The sequence below is a fragment of the Mauremys reevesii genome, linkage group 2 (assembly GCF_016161935.1).
Source record: "Mauremys reevesii isolate NIE-2019 linkage group 2, ASM1616193v1, whole genome shotgun sequence".
In the NCBI taxonomy this organism is placed as follows: domain Eukaryota; kingdom Metazoa; phylum Chordata; order Testudines; family Geoemydidae; genus Mauremys; species Mauremys reevesii.
The window spans coordinates 56226315-56245951 of record NC_052624.1 but is presented as its reverse complement, the minus strand read 5'-3'; the positions used below and the strand labels follow the sequence as shown (position 1 = coordinate 56245951).

General features: G+C 37.9%; 1 protein-coding gene across 4 annotated transcripts in view; it reads left to right on the top strand.

The window, feature by feature from the left end:
• SNX13 (sorting nexin 13) overlaps window positions 1–19265 on the top strand; it is a 164941-nt gene extending 145676 nt beyond the window's left edge. For all 4 annotated transcript variants that reach the window (XM_039523420.1, XM_039523421.1, XM_039523419.1 and 1 more), the window contains 5 exons: window positions 3107–3178; window positions 6335–6480; window positions 11895–11963; window positions 14229–14341; window positions 15589–19265. In XM_039523420.1, coding sequence (XP_039379354.1) covers window positions 3107–3178; window positions 6335–6480; window positions 11895–11963; window positions 14229–14341; window positions 15589–15836 — 648 coding nt within the window. In that variant the 3' untranslated portion in view covers window positions 15837–19265. The remainder of the gene's footprint in view (window positions 1–3106; window positions 3179–6334; window positions 6481–11894; window positions 11964–14228; window positions 14342–15588) is intronic.
• Window positions 19266–19637: the final 372 nt, after the last annotated feature.

The following is a 19637-nucleotide window of genomic DNA, read 5'->3' as shown; positions in this document are numbered from 1 at the left end:
TCTTTTCTAATAGAATATCAATAAGATTTTTGAAAGGCCTGAAAAGATTGTACCCTCAGATAGGTTTCAGACTGGTAGCCATGTTAGTCTGTATCAGCAAAAACAACAAGGAGTCCTTGTGGCATTTTAGAGACTAACACATTTATTTGGGCATAAGCTTTCGTGAGCTAAAACCCACTTCATTAGATGTGGATTTTAGCCCATGAAAGCTTATGCCCAAATAAATTTGTTAGTCTCTAAGGGGCCACAAGGACTCCTAGTTTTTACCCTCAGGTACAAGATCCTGTTCTTCCATGGGACCTAAACTTGGTATTATCAAAGCTTGTGGGTCCTTCTTTTGAGCCTTATCTACCTGTTTACTGCATCTTTCAATGAAGGTAGCATTTCTGGTGGCCATTGCTTCTGCTAGTAGTGAAGGTGAGCTGTGGACCCTGATGTCTGCTCTGCGTTATACTGTTTTCTTTAAAGACGAAGTTTACCTGTGTCCTCATGCGAAGTTTGTCTCAGAAATGCTATCTAACTTCCATATCAACCAGGTGATTTACCTATCTTTGTTCTTTCCCACACTACACTTGAATAAAGATGAGGAAAGGCTGCTGCATACTCTGGATAGTAGGAGAGTATTGGCTTGTCAGGTCCAAACGGTTACATCAGTATTCTCAGCTCTTCTTGACAGTCAGAGACAGTGTGACGCAGCTCCCGGTTCCTTCTCAGAGAGAGAATCTTCGATACCCTCATGTATTTTCTTGTGCATCCGTTTGGCTAATGTTATCTCACCAAACAGTGTGACAAGCAGCTTCTGTGGCCTTCCTGGCAAATATCCTAGATATTTGTAAGGCAGCAACTTGGTTTTTGGTGCACATTTGCTTCCCATTATGTTATCACTCAACAAGCTAGAAATTATGCCAGATTTTGGTGAGTTGTCCTTCAGTCTTTGTTCAGATAGGCTCCAATCCCATCCCTTTCATGGCTTCTGAGTCACTAAGAGTGGAATGCACATATGCAATCACTTAAGAAACTGTTACTTACCTGTTCTGTAACTGTTGTGCTTTGAGATGTGTTGCATGTGACCATTATATGACCTGCCCTCCTACCCCTTTGCCTGGGAGCTTTTCTGACAAAAGGAATTGAGGGATTTTGGGGCCAGCTCCAGCCTTCATATCTACACGCAGTAGTGCACGGCAGTGGAATGCTCAAGCTGTCCCAACAGGAGCAGATTAGTGATCATGTTTTCCACCCTAAACCCCATGTAATTTCAACCTCATGGAAGAGTATTCAAAAGGGATAAAATCAACAGGATCTTCTATATGTTTTAATGAGGTTCTATAGGAATTACTCTAAAAACCTGTAGAATTTAACAGTCAAAAGATGCTTACTGTAGAGTCACTTAAAAATAATATAGAAACTTTATCAGAGATGAGGGTGACCAGACATCCCGAAAAAATTAGGACTGTCCCAATATTTAACCTGATAATGTCCTGTTGGATGTATGACTTGGACGCCATTTGTCCCGATATTGTAAGGTAGCCCGGCGGTGGCTTCTAGTTGGTATGGGGCTGGCAAGCTCCCTATCTGGCTCTGTGCAGCTCCGTGGAAGTGGTGACATTTCCCTCTGGGTCCTAGGCTCGGGATGGCCAGGGTGGCTCTGCATGCTGCCCCCCGTTCCTGGCCAATGGGAGTTGCGGGGTGAGGCAATGCGCAGAGCCGCCTGGCCGCACCTCCGCCTAGGACCCAGCGGGAGATGTTGCCACTTCCAGGGAGCTACCTGAGATAAGCACCAGCCCACACCCTCTCCTGCACCCAGACTCCCTCCCAGAGTCAGCACCCTGAACACCACCACCTGAACACTCTGAACGCCCCAGACCTGAGACTCCCCCCTTGCAGAAGGGCCAGAGACGGGGCCCTGCGTCCCCCACTGACGCATGGCTTGCGGTGGGGCTGCTGTTGGGGCTGTGCACTCCCGACCTACAGCTTCCTTGGGCTGTGTGCTCCCCTTCCCTATGACTCCAGTGGGGGCTGTGAGCCATGTATCTCAATATTTTATTTTTGCCATCTGGTCACCCTATCAGAGAAACAATTCTATATTAAGTTTAATACAGGACTTTTCCTTACATTTATGTTGCTGCTTCTGTTCTGCTTTTGTTGGAACAATTCTTTCCCCAGTTTTCCACCAAATTCCTCTTTATTTACTCCTGTTCTCACCTGATCTAATACCCCTAAAATATAGCACATTTTTAAAAGTATAAATAAAAACTGGAACAAGATGAATGCCAACCATAAATCCCATGAAAATGTGTTTCCCTCCTGCATCCTTATCCTTTCTACTCTCACTTAATTTTTTGCCCCTCTCCCCCCCCCCCCCAAAAAAAAAAAAAGATTGTTAGCTCCTCAAAGCAGATACTTTGTGCTTTTATGTCTGTAAGGTTCACCTCTAATATAGCTGTAGCTATACCAATAGCTGAGGTGATGGCCCTTCTTCCTCAAAACAAGAAAGGGAAGAGTGAGTCTGGGGTCATATAAAATACAAAACTATTACTTGTAAAAAACCAAAGATTGGGCCTCACCCTGAGCCTCCCTTTTTGGAAAGCTTCCCAATTACATGAAAAAAGATAACACAGTTATACTCACAAAGAGAGATCTAGGATTATGAATCCTCATGCTTCAGGCCTGAGATCAGGAAGAAATGTCCACTGTTGGCTCTACAATATGGATTGATGGGTTTTACATCTTTCTCTGAAGAATTAGCCGTTACCTGAGAGGGGATATAGAACTAGACAAAGCATCAGTTTCTTCCAGTTTGATACTTCCTATGATAATTTTTAATATAAATGTGTATGTGGGGTCTTTTCTTGAGAATATTCATACAGTTCTGATAACTATATTGGGAAACATGTTTCAAGCTCTGCTGGAAGATAATTCAATATGCAACCATTGATGTATCTTGATATGTCACTAACTTGGAATCAGAATGCTTGATAGTTATGAAGATTGTATCTGAAATTTTGAAATTGGCTCTGTTGTAATTAGAGGTTCTCTTTAGTGGTTTCCTTGAGACCTGTAATTTTCCCCTCATAATCATTCCCTTTTTTTATTATTTTGAGTATAGGTGCCTCCTTTAATGCAGAAAACTGATTCAGATCCTGAACACTGCCGTGTTGCTGCACAGCTCGATGACAATGTGAGTCTGACTTTTATTTTAGATTTGTTTAGCTGCTTAATTTTAAAGTAGCAATGTGTATTTTGTTTCAATATGTATTATTTACTTGTTCTATGCTATACTGTTTGTTGGCATGAGAAATTACACTAGAGGGAAAATTGTAGTAAAAAATGAAAAATGTTCTGAAATAAAATTGACACATTTCATTCTAAAATATTTAGAAGCTGTTTTTAATGCTAAATGGTTTGCATGGTAATGTGGTAAATGTTACCTTAACTATTATTACTTCTGTGGCTATCCTCAAAGATAGAATAGGGTTGCAATATTAATAGTATTCAGCTAACTCTGATTCTGAGATCTTTTAAAACTAGCAAACATTGTCAGTATTGGTGATCAGAGAGAATTGTATGAAAGACAACTTAAAAAAAATTGCTAAACAATCACTGTTCAATCTGTGGACCCTGAAGTACATAAAGGAAAAAATATTAGAAATGTGATAGTTAAGTTTAAAATGTTAAGCTCTTGATGTTCTCATAAGCTATGGTATTTTCCCAGTGTTCTGATTGATACACTGATCATATGTGTGAAACATAGTTGAATAAAATCTTTTATCCGTAACTAGGACTGAAGGCCCTTAAGATTACTAGTGATTATATGCGGATTTGTCATGGTCATAAATCTGCACCTGTTCCACACTTCACATTTTTATTTGTCACATCAAAGCATTCCAGTTTGTCTTCATGTGCATAACTGCTACCAGGGCTCTGGTAAATGCCGTTTTGCTCAAGTAACATAGGCTTCAGTTCTTTTGTTTTGCAATGAGTTCATCTAATACAATTGTTTATGTGTAGATTTTGATTACTTTTGAATTCTTGTATTCTGAGACACTGAGCTCAGCCAAAACAGATTAACATAGAAAGTACATATATACCATTTTAGCACTAAAATGAGCAGGTTAGAATTACTGTACATCCCCTTTTTTTGCAATTCAACTTTTCTGAAAAAGTATAGCATCTACTTAGTCTTAAAAGTTCATTTTAAAAGAGTAGTGTTTGGACATTTGAATTTTGCACCATATTTCAGGATATTTTACATTTAGAACTTTTCCTGAACTTCACGCAATGCCAGGAAATTCATTGTTAAACTTTTAGATAATATAATTTTACTACATTTCTCTTCTGTTAACATTACAAAGAATCAATAGTATAAGGAAGATTTAGTTGGCCTATATCTCAGTAACAGAATTGTGAACTAAGGCTAACAGTTTTAAAAAGAGACACTTAAAAATAGGCTTCAAAATCTATATTTAGGTTCCTAAATATGTGGCCAGATTTTGAGCATCCAACTTCAGTAACTGGTGCTGCATCCTGAGCACTTTTGAAAATCTAGCCATTTACTTAAGGATGTCCATTTAGGCTGGGATTTTTAAGGGATCCTTAAGGAGTTAGGTGCTCAAATCCCATTGAAATTCAGTAGGAATTGGGCACCAAGTCCTTTAGGCTCTGTTCAAGTATAGGGAACTATTTTTCAAATCTTGGCTTTAGTTCCAATTGCATGTGGAAATTCTGCTCTCAGCTATAGTTGTGCAACTCCATTGTTGGCAAATTATGCCTTCTGAAACACCTTTACTGTCTCATTGAATATAATGGAGTTGCACAGGTAAAAACTGTTTGTCTCTGAAGTTAGAACCTTGTGAATTAACTTTTCCCATAGTTATATTGACTCTGAAATTGACTCTTACAGGAGTAAAATATAGTAATGTTGTAATATCAGTTAAGGAAGTAGATTCCATTTTAGTCACTTTTTAGAGTAAAGCCTTACTGTAAGATATTTAAATCTGACTGAATATTATGCTTAGTTTGAAATTTTTGCCTGAAGCAAAGTGAATTCACCCTTTACATCAGAGATTTACAGAGGGCTCAATAAGTTTTCTTAGACTTTTCCTGTGTTTCGTGTGGGTACAGGTTTGTTAAAACAATACTAAGTGGTATAAAAACCAAGAAACTCAGTTAATATTTGTGTGTGGATTTCTTTTGTTTTTTAATAACCACTTCTAGCTGATTCACAATCTAGCATGAGTTGATTTAATATGTTGAAATGGCTGCCCTAGATAAGTTATTGTCTTACATGTAAATGTATTTGATGAAAATGAAGTTATTTACCTAACAGTGTCAGTCAATCTGTAAACTTATATTTTGGTATATGTAACGTACAACACATGGATAACAGACCCTACTGCTCACCTATAAAGAGACATTTGCTATCAGATTTTTCAGATTCTTTTTGACGTGGTCAGATATTAGAGTGATGGATATCAATATAAAATGCTAAGATAAAAATTGAAAAAATCAATATAAAGATTAACAGTTACCGCAATTTCACAATAGCCTCTTAAGTTAAATATCTAGTATTTGGAGTTATAAATCTTTCTGCAATATCTCTGTAAATATAGTGTCACTGTAAAATAGCAGCCTATGCAACTTTTAAAAATAAACACAGTTTTTACTACAGAACCACAGTGAAGCATTTGAAGACAACAGAACTTTCTCTCTCCTCACCACTGCTAAGTTAAAAACACAGGTCCCGTGGAATCATCTAACACAGACAGCTTACTTCTGCCTCAGGCTCAGGTTGAACTCAAAGAATAAAAGTTTGGGTTCTGTAGCAATGGAAGAGTGGTCTGCAATTGGTCACCTTCCTTTCAGAGCTACTGTTGCTACTGCTGCATTCAAAAGAAAGGGTATCCAGACAAAAGCCACCCCTTGAATTTCCCATCAGCTCCGCTCTTGGAAGCACTGTTGCTATCTGAAGAAGAGAAGAATAAGAAACCCCTCTAAGTGATACTGCTGCCACCTTCTGAATTTGTTTCTGAACTCTACCATCCTGGTCTCAGTAATGCAGTAGATTCTGTTTCAGGACATATTTTTAAGAGACCATACTTAAACCTAATTTAATTTCAAAATTAAAAGCCATGAATGATTCCATCCTGGGAACGAGAGATTTCAGACCCATAGGAAACTCTTAATTATTGACTTCTTTCAGAAAGACAGTGCATGTGACTTAGTGTGGAAGCACTAAGACTCTTAACTTGAACAATTGTGGTAGATGCTACCTTAATTGCCTGAGCTGGAATACAGGTTTTCTGTTTATACTTTGCCTTTTACTCTACATGTCTAGGTGGATGACAATATCCCTCTTAGAGTAATGCTGCTTCTTATGGATGAAGTCTTTGATTTAAAGGAGAGAAATCAGTGGTTAAGAAGAAATATAAAAAATCTACTTCAACAGCTTATTAGAGCAACATATGGAGACACAATCAATAGGTACCAGGGTTTTTAACTCATGCTCAATAGCTGTATGAGAGTTTGTGAATCATGTCTAGAAAATTATCCTCTATTGCTTAGTTGTAATGTTCTAATCATTGTGCATCTGCCAATGTAAGCTCACTGCTTGAATGCAGTTTTTTCTTTCTGAGATTATAAACAAATCGTTAAAGATGGAATGAGATGGAAACATTTTTTAAAAGGTCATTTTTAGTGTCTGTTGCTTAAGACATGGAATGCATCTTATTTAAACTTCTCTGAAAATTTGTAATTTCCAAGAAAATATAAGCTCTTACAGAAGTATGAATTCATTATATTAACATATGCAACTATCAACTAATGTTGACATTGTGTAAGCTTTCTGTAAACTTTACTTTTTATAGTGTGCAACTGTTTATAAGATTTATTACTTATTGCACTATTAAACACTTGAGTCAATCAAATGGTCATAAAACTGAAGCCCTACAATCTACCAGACTGGATGTATTGTACATAGTTATACTGTATGTATTAGAACTGGTGTCAACAAGATGTTTTTTGTTGGAAAATGCTGATTTGTTAAAGCTCAAACTTTTCATGAGAAAGGGGTAGTTTTGATGAACTTTGGGACTCACCGTTTTTTTGGAAAAATAAATCATAATTAACATTTCATTTTGATGCTTTCAAAATGAAAAAAATCCAGTTTTCCCATATTAAATGACTGTTCATTAAAAAATTAATATAGGAAAAATTTAATATAGGAAAACAATTAAATGGTTGAAGTCAAAACAAAGTATTGAGGAAATTATAGAAACAAAATGTTTTGGCCCAAACTGAAAATGTTTTTAGATTTTCCAATCATGAAAGTATGAGATTTTGACTTTTTGTCTGATTTGGGATGGGAAAATGTCCAATTTTTGTGGGATGGCAAAACTTTCCCTGTCAGCTCTAATAAGTAATGATATGGGAACTTACTGTATTAGTTTTTCTATTTCAGCATTTTAAGCAGTTTATTTAAGACCATCAAGACTTTTGATTTATAATTACATTAAAATTTACATGAACTGTTATACTTCTTTTAAAAAGCATAATCACTTTAGAGACAAATGCAGTTCTGTTTAATCTGTATTCTTTCTCGCAAATGGTTTCAAAGATTGGGGGGAAGTAGCACTATTCTAATCTCCCATTTCCCCATCCCACTAATAGAACACTGTTACATAATTCCATGAACCCACCCACCCAGAAGCAAATTGTAAATTATTAATCTTGTATAAGGTATAACTTCACTTACCCTCTTCAGCTAGAAAGGAGGAGACTATAGCTATCTCCAAACATTTTTATGTGCTTGGAGGTAGCAGGACTTGGTGAGTGATGTTTGTTCTCTGCATATGGTCTGTGTAGCTGGGCGGGGGCCCCTGATTAAGGAGCTGAGACAGGTGTGTTGATGCCTTGGTAAGGGCTGTGTGCTTTGACCCTTGGACCTTTGATCAGCCCTGCTGTTTGAAGTCTGAGTGGTTAATCACACCCTGGTGTTACGGAGCAGAGCTGAGCTAAACAGGGAGACTTAATATAAAAAATCACTTGCTAGGCAAACTTGAGAGCTGCAAACAAAGGCAGATAACAGGAGAGTTTCAGAGGAAGTTTGGAGAGGGAGCATGTGAGGCTTTCCTTCCAGTTACAGCTCTATGTATGATTCCACAATGGCCAGCAATGGAACAGTGGTGGTGACCTGCAACAGATGTACCATATTTTCTTGCCTGCCTGAAGCCAGGAGGTACTTTCTCTGTATGAAGTTGGTGGCTATAATGGAAGAAAAGATTCTTGGATTGGAAGGTGAAATAGAAATGCTACTGAGAATCAGAGAAGCTGATGAGTTAGCTCCCAGGTACAAGGTTGGGCAGTTCATAACCACCAGAAGCAAGGGGTCAAGGTGGCATTCTACGCAACTCCAGACAGATGAGGATGGCAAGCAGTGGCCACCAGAGAAGAGGACCAGGAGGAATTTCACACAGCTAGAATCAGTTGGACCCTTCTAGCTGTGTGGAATCCTCCTGATTACCTTCTCTCTGGTGGCCACAGCCTGCCATCTCATCTGTCTCCAGCTTTATAGCATGCCACCTTGACCTCTGGCCTCTGGTGGTTATAAACTGCCAAACCTCCTTTCTGATTTTGCCTCTCTCCAATTCCATAGTGGCCAGCTCAGTGTAGAAACTCTGCAATGTATCTCTCAAAATCCAGCTGATCCAAGGAAATGGAGAGAGATGGGGGGACATGGATGAAAATCTGTAAGAAAATTAAGCTTGCCCACAGAGATCACCAACCATCTAAGCAACACAAATTATCCTTGTTGGGGATTCAGTACTCAGAAGAATTGGAAGCACATTCTGCAAGGCAGAGGTGGACTATAGGATGGTTTGCTGCATTCCTGGAGTTATGATAGGATAGGCTTTTGAAGTCGACCAGCAAGGATCCATTACTGATGGTTCATATCAACATTATTGACACTATGTCGCAGGATATCTTGCAGATAAGATGACTTCAGTGAACTCAGAAGTGTGGTAAAGAAGAAGAAAGGGGGAGATATGAACACTCATTACAAAATTGAAATGCTGAGAACAAAATTAATTAAGGAATCAAAAAACACAAAGAAAAGAAAAATTTTAATTGCTTGGGCACCAATGCTAGGAGCCTGGATAGCGAAAAAGAGGAACAGAAGTTGCTCATTTGTGAGCATAAATTAAATGTAGTTGGTATTATTGAAACCTGGTAAGATGATTCACATGACTGGAATGTTAAAATCAATCACTATAATCTAATTTAAAAGGATTGAGTGAGCAAAAGGGAAAGAGGAGTGGCACTCTATTAAAACTGGTATTATTTGTTTCCGTGTCCTGCCTATAATATGTGGGGGGAGAGGGACGGGAAGCTGCCCCCAACATGCTACAAAAACTCCATGGCCTAACTGTGTCACAACAACCATTTTTCTGCATATAAAAGCCAAGGCAGGCATTAGGGGGTAGCAAACTGGGCAATTGCCTGGGCCCTATGCCACAATGGCTCCTGTGAAGCTATATTGATCAGGCTTCGGCTTCAGCCCCACACGGCAGGGCTTCGGCTTTCTGCCCTGGGCCCTAGCGAATCTAATACTGGGCCTGCTTGGCAGCCCCCCTGAACCCTGCTCACAGCCCTCCAGGGGGCCCCGGATCCCTGGTTGAAAACCACTGCTTTAAAGGGGCCAATTTCGCAAATCTGAAAATAATTAAGCCAAATCAATTTGGGAGGAAGAATTTAATCAGAAAAATTTAATTGATTATTGGGAATTGTTTAAGGACACTTTAAAAGCCACAGTCCTACAATCAAAAAAGAAGGCTGTATTGGTTAAAACGAACCAGGTTTAGAAGGGAATGGAAGGCAGCTATAAAACATTAAAAAGAATTTATAACAAATGGAAGAAAGGGGAAGTTGATAGTAATGAAAATAAATCAGAAACTAGGAATTGTAGAAAATTGGTAAAGTAAGCAAAAGGACACAAGGAGATATCTGTGGCTAACAGAGTTAAAGATGATAAGGAGTTTAAGTATATTAGGAACAAGAAAATCCTAACAATGGTATGAGTTAATTACTAGATGGAAATGGGAGAATTATTACTAATGGAGAAGAGTCAGAATTGTTCAATACATATTTTTGTTCTGGAAACAAGCCAGATGAAGTCATACTGTATGATAACACGCTTTCAATTCCATTGGTATTTTAGGAGGATGTTAAACAGCAGCTACTAAATTAGACACTTTTTAATAAATAAGGAGGTGCAGAGAACTTGCATCCAAGAGTATTTAAAGACCTTGCTGAAGAGCTTTCTGGATGGTCAATGTTGATTTTAGTAAGTCTTGGAACAATGGGGAAGATCCAGAAGACTAAAAAAGCTAATGTGGCATTATTTTAAAAAGGGTAAACGGGATGATCTAGGTATTTATAGGCCTGTCAGTCTGACGTCTATCCGAGACAAGATAATGAAGCACCTGATATGGGATTTGATAAATAAAAAAATTAAAGGAGGGTAATATAATTAATGCAAATCAATTTGGGTTTATGGAAAATAGAACTTGTCTAACTAACTTGATATTTTTTCGTGAGATTACTAGTTTGGCTGATGTAATAGACTTCTGTAAAGATTTGACTTGGTACTTCACAACGTTTTGATTAAACTAGAACAATACAAAATTAATATAACACAAATTAAAACCAGTAGTTTAAAGCTGGCTAATTGAAAGGTCTCAACGTGTAATTGTAAATGTGAATGATCATTGAATGGGTGTGGTTCTTGGCCATATGCTATTTAACATTTTTAATCAATGATCTGGAAGAAAATGGAAAATCATCACTGATTGTTTGCAGATGACCCAAAAATTGGGGGAAGGGGCAATAATGAAGATAATGGGTCGCTGATACAGAGCAATCTAGATGTTTTGTAAACTGGGCACAAGCAAACAATGTGTGCAAATGTAAACATCTAGGAACAAAGAACGTAGGCCATGCTTGCATAATTGGGACTCTATCCTGGGAAGCAGTGACTCTGAAGATTTTGGGGTTATGGTGGATAGTCTGCTGAACATGAGCTCCCAGTCAGATGCTGTGGCCAATTGGACTAATGTTATCCTTGGATACCTAAACAGGAATTTCGAGTAGGAGTAGAGAGGATTTACCCGCTGCATTTGGCACTGCTGGAATAGTGTGTCCCATTGTGGTGTCCACAATTCAAGAAGGATGTTGATACATTTGAGAGGATTCAGAGAAAAGCCACGGCAATGATTTAAGGATTAGAAAACATGCCTTAATATAGATAGACTCAAGGAGCTCAATCTATTTATCTTATCAAGAGAAGGCTAAGGGGTGTCTTGATTGCAGTCCGTAGATACCTGTATGGGAAACAGAAATTTGATAATGGTCTCTTCAGTCTAGCAAACAAAGGTTATAATATCGAGTGGCTGAAAATTGAAAATTCTTTAATTCCTCTCCTTTCTGCATCGATATAATGTAATAATCTAATGTTCTGTTTGTAGAATGGGAAAGAAGGTAAACTACCTAATGGCAATCTGGGTTGTAGGCTTCTTCTGTTCTCCACCTTTCTTCATCCTTTTTCTTTCCTACTTCTGTTGGGGTAAACATATTTAACTTTGGAAGTACTCAAAATGAGGAAGGAAGTGGATGAATTTAAACCTTACTGAGAATGAACACTAGGCTTTCTGGTGTGATAACTTGATATAATTATCTGTGGAATGATGAAAAGGAGAGATGATGCACTTTTTTGTTTTTCTTGAATATTGTTTGAAGTTTTAACTACTTTAAAGCACTCTTTACTTAAAGAACTCTGCTTCCTGATGCCCTTTGAAAAGTAAAATGAGAGAGATCACTGATTCGTCTCACTTTGATTTTAGAAAAATAGTTGATCATGTTGACTCGATGACGTCTCCTGAGCAAGTAGCAGATGCAGTGAAACGCTTCAGGTGTGTTTATATATATATATCTTTTTTATTGAAAAAGTATATAAACTGATACCCGCGTAGGCCAACTGATATTTAATGATTGTCCTTCTGCCTTAGCAGTGGAATCAGTTTAAGCTGTCAGAGACAGTAAGTCCACTTCACACCAGAAATTTTGCCTCTATACAAGATTCAGATAGGTAGTTTATATCCTGCTTTATGATATATAAATCATTCATTACTTGAACAGAGAATATTCTGTGGCTAGTCTCTTTTTAAATTTTTCTTTTTTGGAAAGGAGTAAGTTATTCAGGACCTGTTCTAAACTGTTGCAAAATTGTTGTATACTTTTAAACAGTAGTTAAGTTTCATTCCAATGATGAGTGAAGTGGCTTGTTTTTGTTCATGCAAGTGTATAATATGCTATAGCAGGAGCAGCAACAATTACTGTAGTTAAAAACTTGCCACAGGTTATTACTAATATTTGTCTATACCAGGGGTCGGCAACCTTTCAGAAGTGGTGTGCCAAGTCTTCATTTATTCACTCTAATTTAAGGTTTCGCGTGCCAGTAATACATTTTAACGTTTATAGAAGGTCTCTTTCTATAAGTCTATAATATATAACTAAACTATTGTTGTATGTAAAGTAAATAAGGTTTTTAAAATGTTTAAGAAGCTTCATTTAAAATTAAAATAAAATGCAGAGTCCAACGGACCGGTGGCCAGGACCCGGGCAGTGTGAGTGCCACTGAAAATCAGCTTGCGTGCTGCCTTTGGCACGTGTGCCATAGGTTGCCTACCCCTGGTCTATACATTCGTAACACTTGAACTTTCTTTTGGAACTTTCACCCCATCGAGTAATCATCAGTTTTTAAAAAAAGTATGAGCTAAAGGGAACTGTTTGTACTACATCACTTTTAGAATGCTGTCCTTGTAGAAGCGTCAAGAACGCGCTAAAATAGTCATAAAATAAGTAGGCTATGCTCTTGAGAAACATGGTTCACAAGATTTCCTATTTAGCCAAGAAGATGGATATCTGACAGGTATTTTCATCTGAAGAGAGAAATACCTAAAGATGCAAAGGATAGTACTAACAGACCCCATAACAAACGGTCTGTGACATTAGTCTTCTGGGCACTCTTCCAGTCTGTATAGATATGGACAAGACTATATGTGAGGATGTTGCAGAGGTTTCATCTCTCACTGGAATTACTGAGTAAATTTCATAGTTTCTCCAAAGGTAGAATAGATCTCCAGACTATGATCCATGTTTTATGTGGATGAGTGGAGTTATGTATCAAATTGAAACTGCTTTGCCAGCAAAGTAAGAGCTCAAAATGTGGGTTTTACATTGTTCTGACTCTAGTCATTAATATATGGCGTGGGCCCAAGTGGGAGGCTCTGTTGAATATCTTTCCAAAACAGTAGTTCCAAATAAGTAACTTCAGTGTTTGTCATTTATCCAACAGAGCAATTGCAAATAGACTAGATAGAGTAAAGGCAGATTGGCTAGCCAGACAATTGCAGAGACTGGAACTTTCAGTCCATACGTTTCCTTAGATAATGTACATGTTTGAAACTAAAAAGTTATTAATAGACAAAATTTTAAGGCAGTTTTCATTGATAGGAGAACAGGGGTTGTCTAAATTTTCCTCATTTCTCTCCTTGAATTGTCCAATTAAGAATACTCAGAGTCTATAAGTCCTTTAATTGTGTTGGGGGGGGGGAGCCCAATGTTTGGACCCTTTTTAAAAGTCAAAAATGCAAGCAGCACTGTTGTCACACAGATCAAACATTCCAAAGCAAGTTGTCATCTTACTACCAAAAAATTTGAGCCTAAGTTGTTATTAAAAGAGAGAGAGACTTATTGATAGAAAGTGATTTGTAGACAAGTTACGTATGGCTAACAATTTCAGGTGTATTTGGATGTTTTTGGCAGAAAAGGTGTGGGTGTGTAAATTTCCCCAAGAGGCTCAAGCAACAGACTCCCATACTGGAGTACTTAGAAAGTAGTATGCAACTGTTGGTAACATTGCTGAGTTATGTTCCTTTTTAAAAAAAGAATTGACAAGCAAGAAATTCTTATTTCCTTCTTCTACCAGTTCTGAAATACACCTCAAATGATTAACAAAAGCATTTTCAGTATTAAAGATTTTTGCATGTCAACGTAATCTCTGAATGCCTTCAGTTTGTTCACCTTATGCTATGAGATAGCTCACAGGGTTTAAAAATTGGATAAATTTTTTTAAATAACTTGTTTTGATAGGCTTGTTTTTGTATTTGTTACAGAGATGCCTTTTGGCCCAATGGCATTTTAGCAGAAACTGTTCCACGCAGAGACAAAGATATTAGAATGCGAACAAGAGTGGCAGGGAAAACTAAACTACTGGAGATAATGCCAGGTGACTGAGCTTTGAATATTTTAATATTTTTACTAGTATTGTACATTATTGGATTTTATATTGTTACTAAAGTTGAAGTAGGGGGGTCCCAATCTTTATTTAAAAGTGAAAGAAGCTAAAGTACTGAAATTAATATCCATGGAGTAATTAAATGTCTTTTTAAACCAGGTATGGGCAAACGTTTTGGCCCAAGGGATACATCAGGGTTTCAGAACTGTATGGAGGGCCGGGTAGGGAAGTCTGTGCCTCCCCAAACAGCCTGGCCCCCTCCCACATCCCGCCCCCTGACTGCCCCCCTCAGAACCCCCGACTCATCCAACCCCCCACAGCTCCTTGTCCCCTGATTGTCCCCTCTGGGACCCTCCACCCATAACCGCCCCCCATGGACCCCACCGCCCTAGCCAACCCCCCGTGCTCCCTGACTGCCCCAACCCCTATCCACACCCCTGCCCCGACGGGCCCCCTGGGACTCCCACACCTATCCAACACCCACCCCCATCCCCTGACCCACCCACCCCTCCTAAACCTCCACCCCATCCAACCGCCCCCTGTTCCCTGTCCCCTGACTGCCCCCCTGGGATCCCCCACCCCCTTACCATGCCAGAGCCAGCCATGCTGCTGCTCTGCCCAGCAGGAGCAGCGGGCCAGAGCACTGGCGAAATGAGGCGGCAGGTCTGGGGGGACAGCAGGGGAGGGGCCGGGGACTAGCATCCCTGGCTGGGAGCTCAGGGGCCAGGCAAGATGGCCCCGCGGGCAGGATGCGGCCCACGGGCCGTAGTTTGCCCACCTCTGATTTAAACCCATATCTTTAACTGATTATCATAAGATTGAATATTTTTGGTTTAGTCTGACAGCTTGAGATTTCTCTTAGAATTAGTTCAGTATTAATTTAAACTAAAGATTTAATTTTTAAGTCTTGGACTTGCGTACTGCATGTAGATACCAAGGGACAGTAAAATGTATAACAACATTGTTTTGCATAAGTATGACCAGTAAATAAAATTGCACGTTATATTCAGAGATCTGTACTACTGTAATGAAACAACTTTTTTCTTTATGGTGCTGTTTTATTCTAGTTCTAATTTTTTTTTGCCTCCAAGCTGCATTCCTTTTAAAACCTTTTCTATAAGATTCTGTCTCAATATTGCAGTGGTTGATTTACAAGGAGTTCTACCTTTCCTATTAGTTAACCTATATGTACTTAAAATATGTATAAAACTACTTTATAACTCTTGTCATTTGTGTAGATGAACTGAAGCACATCATAGGTGCTGAGACAACACGGAAAGGCATTCTTCGGGTCTTTGAAATGTTTCAGCACACTCAACTAAACAAGAGAATGGTATATGTCTTTCTGGAGGGCTTCCTGGAAACCTTATTTCCACAATATAAATTCCATGAGCTCTTCAGCAAACTGCATTCACGGTCAGAGCAGATGCAGAGATACAAGCAGAGACTACAATCTACTCAAGCGCCTTCCTTACAGAAAAGGTGACACTCCAAACTATTAAGCTGGTGTTTCATCCAGGACTAGTGGCAAAGGCATATTCTCTGGGGCTTAAAACTCACATGCTGTTGTTTCTGCACCAGTCTTTTAGTGTCACATATTAGATTATTAATACATCCATAAGACCTGTGGATCTTTTCATCCTCACTTATATTGCAACCACTACCACAAAGGGATTTGTCTCTCAAATGATTTGGTGCATCTTCATGCAACATTGAGAAGAATATTGGCCAGTTATGTAAGGAGTATCAGTTTCTTCCATTTCTGACTGAATCGGTGATTGCAAGCAATGAAAAGTGCCAGGCTGTATTTGCTGAGGGCTAAGCAAAGCACAACTACAGTGACAATGAGGGATTTGGCTAGTTTACCATTGGGAGATTGTGCAATGTGTGAGAATCAAGTGGGGTTTGTTTTGCATTATGATTGTTGAGGCATTGTGGGTCTTGATCAGCATTCGTGTAAAGGTTCAGCTAACAGGAATAGAAGTCTTTGAAACAGCTGGTTCTGGAAAAAAAGCATTACAGTATGTCCCAAAAAGTACATTCACTAAGTAGAGGTTGAGCTAACATGGCTTTTACACCTCAATTAACTTGACCTTCGTTTATTTTTTCAAAATAAACTAACATTGTACCTTGGTTGGTTTTGTTATTCAGTGGTGCAAGGCAGAGGTGCAGTAAAAAATAATGGACCCTTTTTTCTGATGAATTTGTAACTTGAAGGGCCCTCTTCTGTTCTTATAGCACATGGCATACAGTTTGCATGCAATTTAAATGGAAAAGGTGCATACAATATTGAAATTGTGCAATTGGTATAATCTTTGAAGCATATCTCAAGTAGGGTGGCAGTGACAGAAGGATGGGATACATGCTCCAAGCAAGATAGACACCACACTAAAAGAGTAGAAATGTGCAGTGAAAAAAGCAAGTTGCACACTACTTTTCCCAATAAAACTAAGAATTGTTTTTAAAAGCCCACTCTACTTCATTTAAAATAGCCCTAGGATAGCTATGTATCCCTCACATGAAAAGTTGCTAGAATTTCTTGGTGCCTGACTTACACAAGATTCCTCTAGAGACTTCATTAAACAGTCATGTGCAAACATTTGGAAATTCCTGAATGCATCACAATGTATATATGAAAATAGAAAAAGGAAACACAACTACAATATTTTTTTAAATAACAATCTTTTTTATTTTTTGCATAATGTAAATTTTTAATAAATAAACCTATTCTACACAAAGGCCCCAAGTCTATCCATTTACTTCCATAAAAATGTCTGATCAAGAATAAAGATTAATTACACTTATTTGGCCTTGGTATATGGCAGAGTTTGCATCCTCCTATTTGGACTCCCCTTCTGTCTTGAGCTCCACCATCTAGGGCAAAGGATGGGAAACATACACACTCCATTGTCTATTTTCCATTTTTTAAAATGTTAAAAAATATTTTCTAAATACTAATCTTTTAAATAGGATATTTAATGGATCACTGAACCAAGGTTCTCAAGTAGCAACTCACGCCCAGATGAGAACAAAAGATGGTTCCATTGTCTGAGGGATGGAGAAGGGGACTTTTACGGGAGCATTCGGAGGGGAGGATCCAAACAGGCTCTCAAGAGTTGGATCTGGAATCAAAACAGATCAAGTTTCCATACTGATTTTCTTTTTTCTCTTAGATTCCAATCAGATATTTTTTCATCATATTTCTCTTGTAGTGGGTATCACTGACATTTGTCCTATAGTATACATGTGCTCAAGTGCACTTGTATTTCTTTTTTGCAGATCTACATACTGTAAATTAAGTCCCTTCCCTTATGATTTCCAGGAAGGCAAAGACAGCACATGTGGAAGATTCCTTCCCCATTGCCCCATCTATGTATATTTCACCAGGTTCTAAAGAAACATAGTAATTAAGTCTGTTGGAATTAACCATTTTTCCTCACATTTTTATATAAGGTAATAGATATGGCCATGATTGAAATTCCTGTTGCTTACATGTCAGTCTAAATCTTATCCCTATGTCAGTATGTATCAGCGTACTTGAAATCTAAAGGACAAGATATCATTCAGGCTTTATGTTTGGTGGTCCACACAATACATCAGCTATTGGAAGGTGATGTACGTAAATACAGACTAGAAAAGAGACCTTAAAAATAATTATATAACCATACCAAATTCTATTTTTGAGTTACATTTGTAAATCACTTAATAATTACATATAGTACTTTGAAATCAGAAAGATAATATGGTAGTCTGTGAAATTTGTGGTGCCTCTTCTCTACGGGCACCCAGGCTAGACTTCTGGAAGAACAATGGTCGTGCTCATATTGTAGGAGATTTTACAATTACTTGGTACATCTGCAGGAACACGAATTGTACATTATGTACCAGACTTAATAAAGTCATTACACTTAATGCACTTACTGCATATACATACATATATATATATATATATACACACACACACACGGCTTTGGTCTTCTACTATTTTATTTCAGAATGTGGTTCTTAACTGTAGGCAGGAACCATCAAAGATAAATAATTTTTATCAATGTTTGTGTGTTTAAATGGTTTACATGTTGACCATTTAAAATAATCAACCCTGCCAATCTATGTGATATATTACCCTGTAAATGCCCCAAAATTGAATGTTAAAATACTGCACTTAACTGGCTAGGTCTATCTCCTAGCATTTGCGAGCTGCTACTAGCCGCTGAAAATAATTGTGCCATTGTCCAACAAATGCACTTATTTTAGCCTTAATTATTTTTAAGAGAAAATGAACAGTTGAACATTTCAGTTGATTCATCTTAAGCTTGTGTTGCTGGTGTTTGCTAGAACAAAACAGTTAACTTTAATGCTACCAGAATGTGTACCAAATTTTTTAAGAAGTAAACAAAAATTCCACAATCTAAATTTTAATTTTGTGCAATATTTTCATTTAATGCATGTGTATTTGAATAATTGTAAAATAAATGCATTTTTAATGTTCCAAGGTCTAGGTTAAGTTGTCTCCTTAACCCAACAACTTAGTCTGTTGTGGTTGCATCCGTTTATTTAAGGACTTGTTTTAAAAGTCTTGTTTGACACTCCTTGTAATCTCTCTTGTTATCAGTGATCTTTGCTCAACTGAGCATGGCTCATATAGTACAAGGGAAAATGTAAAGAGCACATCTTATGAATATAGCTGTAATAAATGACTTGTGCATATCATTGTACAGTAAGTGTCAGATGTGTGCCTAATTGTTCTAATGATATTCCTCTCCCCTCCTTTTGGCTAACAAGAACATGAATCAGAATGTGATGGTCATTTTTACTGAACGGCAAAGGACTCTAAATTTTTATTTGGAGTTTGCATTATGCTCTGTCCAACAGAAAAGCTGAAAAAATATTACACTAATAAAGAATTAACAATATATTTTGCTGAGTCTGTAATTGGTTTGTTTCAAAATAACTTTCCCATCAGAAAATGAACATTATATCACATGTCAGGTCTGAAAACTCACTACTCAGTACTGTTTTACCTAGTAGCATTAGGAGCCTGAATAATTTGTAAATATCTGCCAAATGAATATTTTTGCTACAATAGGAAAAGGTAGTACTGAAGAAGTCTGCAAAGTCATTTCCATTGGTAAATACTGGGTACAGATTCAATTCTTAAAAAAAGTTCGTCACAATTCCATTTTCGCACCTGCATTATAAAAAGATTGGAGCAATAAAGCCATGTGCGATACAAATAACTGCAGGCCTTCCTCAAACTATTCTACATGTTTGGACCTATACTAGAAAA